Raw genomic sequence first — 12521 nt, forward strand, 5'->3', positions numbered from 1 at the left:
TGGCTTGTGAGGCCACATCTCATTATTTCTGCTTGCCCTTTAAGTGAGTGGGCTTGGTGCATCAGGTTTTTCTAGTTTTGAAGAATTAAAAGCCGTTTCTCAATTTACAATTAATTATTACTATCCCGGATTAACCCTGGAAGACAATATTGTGTTTCAAGGAAGCCTTTAAAAAGGCCTCCTATTAGCGCAGACTTGCTCAGTCACCATGCTCGGGCTTCTCTCCCCTGGCAGCTCTGCATCTCCTGTCCAGCCTCTTCCGAAGGCTTCGAACATGCTAACAGCTGTCCCGGCAGCATTTCCAACAAAAATAGACACTAAATTTAGGGAAGAGAACTTAACCTTTTACAAGGAAACAATAATGCACACCACTGACTACAACTCTACCCCAGTTTTACACGATTTCCTTTGTTTAGTTAGTTTTAGAAGGGAGGAGAAAAGAAAGAAAAGGGAAAGTAACTTCCATTTGATATCCTCTTGGTTTTCCAGGCATTACCTTTCACGCTAGCAAACGTTCAACACTGAGCTAGAACATGGGTCCAGTATGCTTGGGTCAAATTTGTCAGAGCATTTTTGGAGAAGTAATTTTTAGATCTCTATAACAAACGATTCAGACTTTAGCTACGCATACAAATTATCCGAGCAATTTAATTGTAAGCCCTGCTGGCTCTCCCTGCGCAAAATGACGCGGCCTAAAATCATGGCTGGTCTTTGGCGGAACATCATTTCTTGGGAAGGCTCATTATGAGATGGTCGTGCCATTTATAAATGCTTAGACACAGGAGCAACAGGGGAAGACACGGACGCTGCATTTACCGATACAGAGCTCCAGGCAGAGCAGACGAACGGGAAGATGAGGGACAGGAGGAAATAGAAAGATGGTGGATGGGTTAAGGGCCAGCTGCCATCTACCTGGTCTTGAGACCCAGAGCGGGAGGAGCCGATGGCACTGGGCAGACGGAGAGCCGAGAGATGGAGGCACACAGAGACAGGACAGCTGCAGGGGGCAGCACGGGGCTTTGGGTGGGCAGCCCACGGCACTGGTAGGGGGTCCCCACCACCAGGCTGGCTGTGAAAGCAGAGCGTGGACGAAACGCAACACCGGGATGTTGTTGTTCAGCTGATTAAGTGGGTCAGTGCTGAGTGGGTGCCATAAATAACCTGTTAGCCCACGCTGCAAACAGTGGGAGTTACCATTTCAGGAATGGAAGGACCTAAGGTTGGGCTTAGCAGTCTGCAGCAGCCAAAGCCCATAGACGTGACTTGACCCGAACTCTTTTATACTCTTAATTTCTTATTTATATGCTAATAAAACTAAATCCCAGGAATATCTCCCAGGGTCTGCAAAATGAAGGTGGGGACAGTGTTTCAGAACTGTTAAGAAACATGCTCAGGATGGGTAACACTGCGGCAGAAGGATTTAATTTACAGCGACGGATATCCCTGATGCAGCTGCAAAACCACTTTTGATTTTGATTTTGCCTGCTCCGTTCTTCTGGCAACGCTTGGGGTTAAACAGCAACCACAGCAATGACAGGTACTTGTTTCCCATCCCCTCCTCCTGCCATTCTGGACAACACACATTCTCGTTCATCTGCTTTTGAAGTGCACTAGCTATCTAGATTGGCATGCAAATGTTTTACAGTCATTAGTGCTATAAATAGCCATCATATGCTCTGTACGTGTCCACACGGCAGCGTGCGACAGGTTCTCCTTCATTGTTAGGAAAGCTGGGAGCTTCTTGACTTTCCAGTGTATTTATAAGTGCCCAGTGCTTCCAACTGGTTTGTAACTAGTTTGTAGCATGGTACCAACAGAGCATGATAAAGTGTTTTCCAAGTCAAATTTCATTTTGTTAAACGGAGGCATAACTAAGCCTTGATTTTGCAAATGTTCACACGCATGTTTAGCCAGGCTCCTGCCTGATCCTACTGAGGTCAATTCCTACATATACCATTAAACGTGTGCTTCTGACTTTGTGGAATCAAATCATGGATGTGAGCATTAACACCTGTTAGAAGAATACAGGTGCCAGCTTAAAGGTAAGGAGGTGCTTCCATTTTTAACTCAACGCTACCCCTATGACTCTAAATTCTTCTGTTTATATATATATTCTAAAAGGATTCATTCCTTTCCAAACATTTTGTCAAGACGATAGCTCCAGTTCAAACGTATCGAGAAATTGCACAGAAATGGTCAAAAAACTGGAAAAACATCATCAGAAGCATCACAAAAATTGAAAGTGCCCATCAAATATCCAGAAGATACATTACCATTTCCAAACAATAATCCTTCAAACGAAACAAGCTTCTCTAACCAATAAAGTAATTAAGACCAGAAGTTCATTACTAGAAGCAGGCTGCTGTGCCCTTCCACTCCTCATGCTTTCAGCCCCTTCAGATTTCAGCCAAGTGTAGTTCAGCAGCTCGCGTTTTAAGTGCAGGACAGATTATTAGCAGTATGAAAAATTCCTGCCCAAGAAGGGACCACACTGCCACTATGCTGAAATTTTAATGCACTAGTCATTAGGACTTACTAAGAATCAAATGGACGTAGCAAAAAATAAACATTAAAAAAATGATTCATGTTATTGGGAAGGTTATATGGGTATAGTCAGGTACATAAGAGATTTTAAGTAGAACCACAACTCTTTGGACCAGCTGAGAGCGAATCCCTGTACGGTAATGTTTTTCATTTTCTCAGAGATAATCCCGGTTTCTCTTTTGTTCCTGACAGTAATCTGAATATGCAATGAGCACAAAAATATACTTGAATTCTGACTGATGAAAATGTCATCTGGAGATCTCTTTTTTTTAATTATTTTTATGAGATATAGACATACTGCAGAAATTATAATACATACATACGGGTATATACTCAGGACACCAAACCTATTTACCTGTCTCCTGATGAAGGCTTTTTCTTTATTGTTTTTTTTTTTAAATAAATTTCCTGACAAGCTGATTGACAGACATCAATTGCGATCCATCAGCAGGAGCACCACAGGCAGTATTCCAAGCATTTCCCAATTCTGTCACGCACTGACATATTGGTCAGGATCAGATGTCACAGGTAAATGCCCTTTTTGATTCAGCACTGGTGGCAGCACCAACCTGGCAAACCACTGGTGTGCTTTGTAAAGAAACCCCAACGATAGGCTTTTTGCAACTGTGTGTTTCAATGTGTAATTATACACAGGAATTGCACTGAAATAGTTGTCTCTTAAGATTTCTTTTTTTTTTTGTTTGTTTTTTTAATACAACCAATGTCATACACTTTTAAAAGCTATACTCTTACGGGTTAACCTTGCATCTATGGTCACAGCCCCCTTTTACCTCCCTTCCTGGGAGTGGGGGGAAAGAGAGATGCTTCAGACAAAGAAAATTGTCCTATTCACCCACAGATGTTATTTTAATTGACTAGGAGGAATCGTTGTCACCCGTGTTACATATCTGCATGGAATTTAGAGGGAGCCATTGTTGGCGGCGCCGCATTCACTCCAACCAAGGGCACGCAGGGTTATCAGGCAGAACTGTGTGAGACCAGGAAATAAATCTGCAGGAAGCAACTGAGATACTCAATGTAGCTGTCAGGCAGAGGGCTGCAAAGTGATGAAAGAAAAAAAGTGCAGCAGAACAACAATCAGTACTTCTTCAGTGCTGGGAACTGGATCCTGTTAGAGAGACGGGCTAAAAAGTTCACCGTTTGCCATCACGGTTTCATAAAGAAAAGATGACTGATTGTGCCACTAACATTTTTAATTAACAATCTATTCTTTCTTTTTTTTTTTTTTTTTATAATCCGGCTTAATTAGCCCATATAACCAACGAAACTTGAAGTACAAAAACACATGGTCACAGAAAACACAGTGATGTCACGGATAATCCACTTAGGTCATCAGAAGCCCCTGTATTATTATGAAAAAGATATCATTGGCCAAATCACTCATTAGATAAGAGCAGTTCAGAGATACTTAATTATCTATAACACTTAAGCCCTATTTTAATGACAAGTAACTTCCTTGATAACGGGTAAGTGTTCAGACACATTAAAATATAATTACCCTAAACACAAATGAATTTTAATAAAGCACTTTCAGAAAATCCACATACTTGCAATGCAATATTCTTTAGTTATATTTCCTATATAGTGTTGAACTTAATTAAGTCATTCAAAATCTATTATACCTTCCTCCCAATTCAATTCCATATTTGTAAAGTGCTATAAAAATAAAATCAGAGTGTCGAGAAGTAAGCTCCTTGAAACAATTCACAATCCTCAGAAACAATTTTATTAGCAGCGACTTGCATGAAAATGATAATTTCTAAACATGGTCAAACCCTGGCATGTGAAAATCCCGAAGCCTGTAACGTGTCTAAAACAGCAAGCAGAAATAAAAAATCTTATGGTGATTCCCCAAACGAGTCGCTGCTTCTTTCAGAGAAACTTTTCACATCTTGGCCTCACAACATCAGAAGCGGTTTCAAACAGCTGCCCAGCAAAATGCTATTAACTGCTCTGCAAATACTTTGGTTTATTTGCTGGGTATTGTCTCAACGCTTTTATCTTAAACTTTCCGTGCTGCTTGAAAGCACAGGTTCCACACCCAACACTTCTCTTGGCTGTGCAGTATCAAAACAGTGTAAAATTTCTTCCTTAAAAATATAAAAATCACCATAAAGGCAATGCTGAGCATGACCAATGCACGGAGCCCTTACCAAAGCAACAGCAAGAGGAGTCTCATGCACGACAACCCGAGCACTGTTATATTTCTTTTTTTTTTTAATTATGTGGCTGATCGGAAAATAAGAGAATTGCTCAAAAAACGCCGCCCAGCCCTTCTATCTGCTTTCCCAGTTAATGTAGGCCATAGAAATATTAAACTCTAATGCCAGCATTGCACTTGTTGTGAATGTTAAAGACCATGACAAACTGGAGTCAATAATGCATCCGATTTGAGCCACAGGAGGCTGAATACCTTCTGTGAGCTGCAGTTATGACCTTACAAAACAACCTCACTTTCCCAAAATTAATAAAAACCTGCAGCGAAGCCAAAATTGAAGCTACGTCTTTTTTTTTTCTTTCTTTCTTTTTTTTTTTCCTGGCAGTTCTTACCTTTTTGTTGTTCTCTTTAATATCTTGAGGATTCAGGGACTTGTAGTCACTGAGGGGGAAAATGGCACAGTGGGTATGTACAGTATTTGATAAAAGCAGCAGTTTTAAAAACAAACCGAATCTAAAAATTTGACATGCAATAATATCATACAGTAACTAGCAATTTCACAGCAATTCAATCAACAAAACTAATAGCGTGGAAAATTAAAGGAATAAATAAATAAATAAACAAACAAGCCCCAATGACATGTTTCATTGCCTAGAGCTTTCCATCTAAAAACGAAGTTAAGGCAGGGACTGGAGGCTGGCCTTGACAACCAAATTTACCATGGGGTAATCCGTCCTTGTCAGAGTACAAAGAGCTACAGGCTTATTTCTCTCATCTCATTTCAACACTAGCACAATTTTCATAATCATCTTGAAGTCAGTTCTTTGTATAAGATTAGGGAGAAGAAAAAACAAATCACATCGAGGGGAGAAACAATTGTTTAGGCAACAGAGGAGAGCAAAGAGGTCATAAAGTTTGAGCATTCGTAAATCTGTTTTCTTAGAAAGAAGGATTTTTTGTTTAAAAGAAAAGGGCAAAACAGTTCAGTACCTGAAATGAACACGGATTCGACTTTTATGGAAACTTATACATTGCGTATTTCTATGAGAGTCAGGCTATGCAGGCAGAAAGTATACAACTTACATTAGATCTGGTCTAAAGTGATGTAGTATTGCACAAAACGACAGTCCGTTTCTCCACGATGTTGTAAAATTGGTGATTTTCACTCCCCTATAGTTTTTTGTAACTTCTTTGCACCACACGAGCAGGGACTGACTAGCGTTTGGCTTTCTCCCCAAAATGGGACTTGGTATTGGGCTTGGCTGCAAAAGAAAAAAGAGAAGAAGATAAAAGAATTTAATGGAAGATGAGAATTAACATTAATTGACCTAACTGGATGATCTGTATCCTTTGATGTGAGGTTAGGTCCTTCACAGCTGTCAGTTTACAATGACTGTAACTTGCAAAAGACACAAATTGCAAGTTATTATCCCCAGTTGTCGCCCTTGGCGCTCGTCTCCGAAGGATGCAGATATACGGGATTCCAGATCGACACAGGAGAACAGGCCAAGGATTGTACCAGTGGCAACACTGTGCTGAAACGCTTAAATCCTTAAAACCTACTCCCGCACAGCCTGCGATACACACCCTTGGAAAGCTTTCCCAAAACGCCGTCACGTAAAGGCATCCCCACAAAACCCCTTTGCTCACAGAAGCGGTGGTTTCTACCAAGTATCATCGCCTACTGCCGACCATTCCCCAAAAAGGTATTTTGTCACTTTCAGGAACAGCCTTGGTAGCACAGGAAAAGAATTGCAAGGGAATACAATGCAAAAAATAATGCTATTGCAGGCATTTGGCGTTTACCACAGAGCTCGGGAGAGAACCCAGTAATTGCAGCTGAGGTTTTCAAGAAACACGCCCTCATTTCACTACAAAAATAGTCACTCTCAAAACTTCTGAGATGTAATTAAATAGAATTATTTGACTGACACAAATCCAAAGTCTGAATTAGAGGAGAAAAAAAAAAAGAAAAAAGAGCCCACTCGTTTTTTCAACGGAATCTAATTAAAAGCATATATACACAAACATGCTACTTATGCACCTTATACACAGAGAGTCCCCAAATTAAGATAAAAATAGAGCAAGTAATTTATTATATCACAGCCACTTAAGTTTAACAAGTAAATCCTTTTGGCCATATTACCTATTTGTGAAAGACCAACGATGCCCCCACTTGACTAAAGTATGGCAGTGCTAAGCAATTAGCTGCCAGCGACAAACTGATTTATGGTTTCACTGCTGCTGGGGGAGAGCATTTACAGAATCAGGAAAGTCGTTTTTCATTTGTCTTGACAGTCAGCCCTAAAAAGCTGTTTGATAAACACACCTACCATCAGATGGACGCACTGCCAACTCATTTAGAAAGTGCAAAATGTATACTTTGAAGAGATTTTTAAATAGCGGAACATATGCATATAGTACCTCGTTCGGAAAGTGTAGGTTTTTTTTTTCTTAATCCTGTCAACGACTCAAATCGGTGTGAACAAATCCTTTAATGATGAGACAAATATCTCTAACTACACTGAATTAACATCTTAACAGGGATATACAAAATAGGGAAGAAGCAGCAATACACGATAAGCCTTCTGTTCTCCATGCATCAGATTTTAATCAGAATAACAAATATCATTTAGAAGCCTCCAGACAGTTACTCCAGATTCAAAGTGATGCAACAAAGATCAGGTTCTTTTTCTCCTTACAAACTTAAGCCAAAAAAAAAAAAAAAAGTAACCCACCCCAAATTTAATTTACAACAGTATTTAAAATCTTCCTGGTACCTATATACATATAGGTAATACATCTGGGAGAAAATACTTAAAATAGTGCTGTCAAGCTATGGAAAACTGATATTTTAACAATTTTATAAGTACAGAGCCACTTCTGTCAAACCAGCACTACTGCGCTACTCACCAAATCTAATCAATGTCAGCTATAAAGTCTTAATACTTGTTGTTGAAGCTCTTCACAGAAATCTTAAATGTTCCAGTCACCATTTAAATACTTTTTAGTTAACTTTGAAATGGCCTTAGGCAACCTTACCTTTCTAATGCCTTAATTACACATCTAACGAACTGAAAAGGTACTGATTTTAAAACCAGGTTTTAGCAAAGGATATCCAAAATTGTTAAATCAATACATTTAGCTGAATTTACCATTTTATTTACAAACTGTCCATTTATTAAATTCAGACTACAATCCCTTAAAAGTTTAAAGTTGCAGTTTTTTTCCCAAAGTGGTACTTCCCTTTAGATTTTCTCAAAGTACTTCATGCAGAATACGCAAGATTTCGGCACATGCATAATGCAATTTAGTTTTCCCTTCTCTAGCAGATAAAGCAGAAATTATATACCGCTTTCTCTCCAGATTTTGCACGCCAAGTTTTCTAGATAAAGGTGAAGGTAATATTATGATAATGTTATGCTCTTATTCACCACCTGAGTGAAAGCCTTTGTTATTTAATCTATGATAAAAGCATTCAACCCAAGACACGCTGGAGATATTTTAATCAGGGCAAAACTGTGCACGAGCACGTGACATTGTTTCAGAAGGGTTAACAAAAGGGGTTTTTTAGTTTTGTTTTGTTTGAAATATCATTATGGAAAATATTGCCTTTTGATACCTGGAGGTAACACATATTAGTCCCAGGTTGAGAATAAACCCAAATACCACCAAGCAGCTTTTTCTAACTTATATTAGCTCTATAAGAATGGCAAGAACTGATCAAATGACATGAAAAATGAGTTAGCTTTTCCTTCCATCATTCATTAAAGAGCTGACTATGCAATTGTTCTAAACATCAAGCAGCCACAACTTGTTGTTTTAAGTTCAAAAGCCCAAGCCCCTGAGAACTCATTTGGAAATGCCACTAAAAAAGCATCAGCTATCCACAACAGACTGCCAGATCCCCTCGCTGATAAGCAGGTTACTGCCTCTAACGCCACCAAGTTTTATCTGGTTTAGGATTAACTGCATGGTGAATGCAGAGGTACCAGAGCCGGTCCCTTGCTCGCTAGCTCAGCCCCAGATGCAGCATCGTGTGGGTGGATTTACCAGCTGGAGTCAGCACGAGCTTCATGGCATCCTTGTTTCACAGTCAACAGAAGCACCGAAGTCTCTTTACTTCATTCCTCTTTTACATGTCCTGGTAGCTTAATTAATATGTTTTATATCGTATGCATTTTTCCCCTTGGGAGATTATCCCACCAGACCATTATTGCACATTAACAAGAGGACCAGAGCTTTAAATATCAGGCTGCGCCTCTATGTTTCCAAACATTTAAATAATTGGTTTGCTGCTGCCAGGTGCGCTGCTGGTTAGCACAGGAGAACAACTGGCGGTGGGAACACGGGGCTACAAACCAAGCCCTCGTAAGAGACATGGGGAGCAGCCAGGGTGAAGATATCAGGGGCTTGACTTCAGCAGCTCTCCAGAGCTCGGTGACAGGTAGCACGGCATGGAGGAGCTTGAAGAGAGCAAGGGGCAGCACCGGAGCCTGGAAGAGAAAGATGCTCAGAGGAGTCCTGGAGTGGAGCAAGGAAAAAAAAGTATGTAGTAGCTGTGGGAATCTGGGTGGAAGACTCGTGTGGTTTGAGTTTTATATTAATGAACACAGCTCCCTAAAGAGGAAAGGGGTTGAGAGAAGAAGCTAGGAAAGGTAATTAAGTGCAGGAGGAGAGGAAGCTAAGATCGAGATAGGGCTGAAAGCAGAGTAGGGAAGACCTGCAAACAATCAACAAACAAGTTATGTTCCTCAAGAAACAAGTACAGGCAACAGTCTCTGCCTTATTTGACTGAGCAAAACAAAAGGGATTTTCCCTTACTCGTATCACAGCTGCAGTGCCATCTAGCTCACTGAAAATTGTGAAACCATTAAAACACAAGATAAGGTAAATGAACGTAACACACGACTAGGTGAGACAAAGCGTGCAGCACACAGCTGGATGCAGAAAAGGTTTAGGAAACTTGTCTGAACTGAGACTCGGCCTGAAAAACGCCACAAAGTGCAGTGGACACAACTCACTTCAACACACTTCAGTCAAATAGACCATTTTATATCATCAGGATCGTACCCCAGGATTTCATTTCCACAGGAATCGCCTAGCCTGGGAGTATTCTAAAGCTGAAGCTGGCTCACTTAATACGAGTTTATGCCTTTGGCAAGGTCTGGGAGAGTCCAACGTGCTCTCAATTTTGTTTATTCTAGTCCGTGGAACAGGCCAGGCTTAAGTCAAAAGCTGATTTTTGACTGATAACAGAACAGAAATAGAACGCGGAAACCCAGTCTGCGAGACAGAATAAAACTTTCTCGTTTATTCCAAAGATGGAAAAACATCCTCACAACCCAGCAATACTGAGATATTCTTTATTTAGGCTAGTTATTTGCTTTTTAAGTCATAGGTCATTACGATGGGTTCAGTGCCACAACAAAACACAAGTGGCATTGCTTTTTTCTTCTGCTGAGGAAGGTGCACTGCAAGTATTAGAAAAGATACGTTTCCCAGAAACGTACCTGACAACCCTAACCCAAAACTTTGCCATGACCATTCTTCTGATTGTGCCCGCAGCTGCTGTGGATATGCAGCAAAATATAAAATTTTATCTTAAAAGCTTTTAATTACCTAACATTTTACAGGCTTAATTTTGGCACAACCAAGTCACTCCGTGTTCAATCCCAACCTGCACGTTCAGACGTCTGCCCAATCCGACATGATGCTCTGAGGTTTGAACCTGGCAAGTTTTGCCAGGTAAAGAGGAAAGTGAAATCCTTGGGACATGTCTCAAGTTTGCTGTCTGTCCTGCAGGTGAAATCAGTTCACCCTATGGGTTTCCCCTGGTCTGTTACGTATTTTGGGAACCATGAGGCTTGGAAAGAGCTTTTCCTAACTGTACCTGGGAAAAGAAAAGGAAAGCAGCAAAAAGTACCTGCTATTTAATATGCCAGGATATGGAACAAACGTAGTTTTGTAGACAATAAGAACGGCGGATCTGCACCGTCTGGGAAGGGAAAGAAAGCAATCAAAGCTGCCTGTGTGTCCTCTTCTCCTCTTCTGTAGCATTCTGAATTATGCTGATTTGCAACAGGTGCTTGCTCACAGCACTGTGCAGAGCAGCGATGTGCTAGGGAATGGAACAACTTCCTGCAAAGTCTCATCTCCCTTCATTTGCCTCTCCAAGTAATTTGAGGGGCAGGGGGCGGTGTTACTTGGTTTTAGTGCTTTCCGTCTGTTTCAGCTGGAGGTGGATGGGCAGCATGGTCCCATGTCCTAAGCTGCAGGATGTCGTGTTTACCTGAGCACTTGGGACCCACGGAAGAACCCATGAAGATACCGCACACCATCATGAAGCACACTCAGCCCAGGACCCCAGCACTGTATTCCCTCTGCCATGCAGTCACAGATCCCTCCTGTTTGCCATTCTTCCTTCCTGTTTCTCACCTAAACTCGCACAGTTTGTGCTGTACATGGCTGAATCATAGACATAATAGTTGTCCTTCAACATGCTGTCGCTTCTGGTCCCAGCCTGCAATGTTTAGCAAGTCCCTCATGCTTGAGTTAGTTTGATCAACACAACTTTTGTTTGTCCTACCCCCAGACAAACGTTATGATGGCATTTTTTATTCTAATCATCACTACCAGCTTCTTCTCACGCAGTCCCTATCTATCTCGCTATTCAAGGTCAAAAGTTGATGCTCACTGTATCTTCTTGCTCTTAACTTACAGTGCGTGGCATCCAGCTTCAATTAGGGAGTGCAATGCAAGCCCTGCATCAAACACAGGACTCCAACTTAACGTTAGGGCACTCCACAAAGAGTAAATGAATTTATTGACACAATACAGACTCATGATTGGTATTTTACAAATAGGGAAACAGCCTGAAATAAAATAACTTGGCTCAGCCAATAAGGAGAATTAGCTATCATAAGAACTCAAAGATGCTACTCTACACGAATCCAGTGTACGCATTCCCAGCACCCCAGCAAAGCAACCGCTCCTCCTCCTGATCCTGAGGCAGGTGAGAATGCTCAGAAAAAAAAAAAACAAAAACACAAAACCAGCTTCCAGAATCAGACAAGTTAAGATAAAGTTTAAGACCCAGACACCCCAGGGACAGGGACATGTTACTGGCAGCTCAAACACCGGTCCAGGTAGCTTGCATAGCATCACACACCAGTTCTGCGTCACGAGCTCTGTCCAGGCTCTTCGTGGCTTTCCTCCTGCAAAATGAAGCGACCGTCCTCCTTCATATAGGCAACTTACAGGCATATAGTGCACAAAAATGGGAGAGATTACAGTAACAGAGCTTTGAATTGCTGGATTTAAGGTAGCCTAAGTACTGAATTTTGTAATTTTTGTAATTATCTGGTAGCCTTCTTTCAGCTTTTGCCTTGTCTAGTAATGAAGTAACTTTTTCTTAGCATAATCTTTAACATCAGGGTTTTCAGTTTCCATTGTTGGTGATTAAAAGGATAAAAAAAAAAAAAGGTAAGTATTCAGGAACTGAACTCTAAACCTTCAGAACCACAAACCACAACACAACACCTACCGGACAGCTTCCTCATTTGGGCAACAGGACCCAGAGCCTGTCTGTTCCTGGGAATTAATTAGGAACAAGCAGACTGTTTGCTTCAACCTGAGTAACTACCCACAACCACCTCCCCCTGTGAACGCTCCTCACAGAGAACAGCAGCACTGCAGAAGAATGGAGGGCAGCTAACTCACCAGGTCGAGAAGCCCCAAATTTATTAGCTGATGGCAAGAAGAAGATTATGTTAATTAGCTGGTAAAGGAGAAACTA

At 41.0% G+C, this 12521-nt stretch overlaps 1 protein-coding gene across 17 annotated transcripts in view; it reads right to left on the minus strand.

Moving 5' to 3' along the window:
- EHBP1 (EH domain binding protein 1) overlaps positions 1–12521 on the minus strand; it is a 213889-nt gene that overhangs the window by 74421 nt on the left and 126947 nt on the right. For all 17 annotated transcript variants that reach the window (XM_080584712.1, XM_080584705.1, XM_080584719.1 and 14 more), the window contains exons 11-12: positions 5807–5985; positions 5116–5164 (exon numbers count right to left, since the gene is read on the minus strand). In XM_080584712.1, coding sequence (XP_080440838.1) covers positions 5116–5164; positions 5807–5985 — 228 coding nt within the window. The remainder of the gene's footprint in view (positions 1–5115; positions 5165–5806; positions 5986–12521) is intronic.

This window comes from Anser brachyrhynchus (genome assembly GCF_964034855.1).
Source record: "Anser brachyrhynchus genome assembly, chromosome: 3".
Classification (NCBI taxonomy): domain Eukaryota; kingdom Metazoa; phylum Chordata; class Aves; order Anseriformes; family Anatidae; genus Anser; species Anser brachyrhynchus.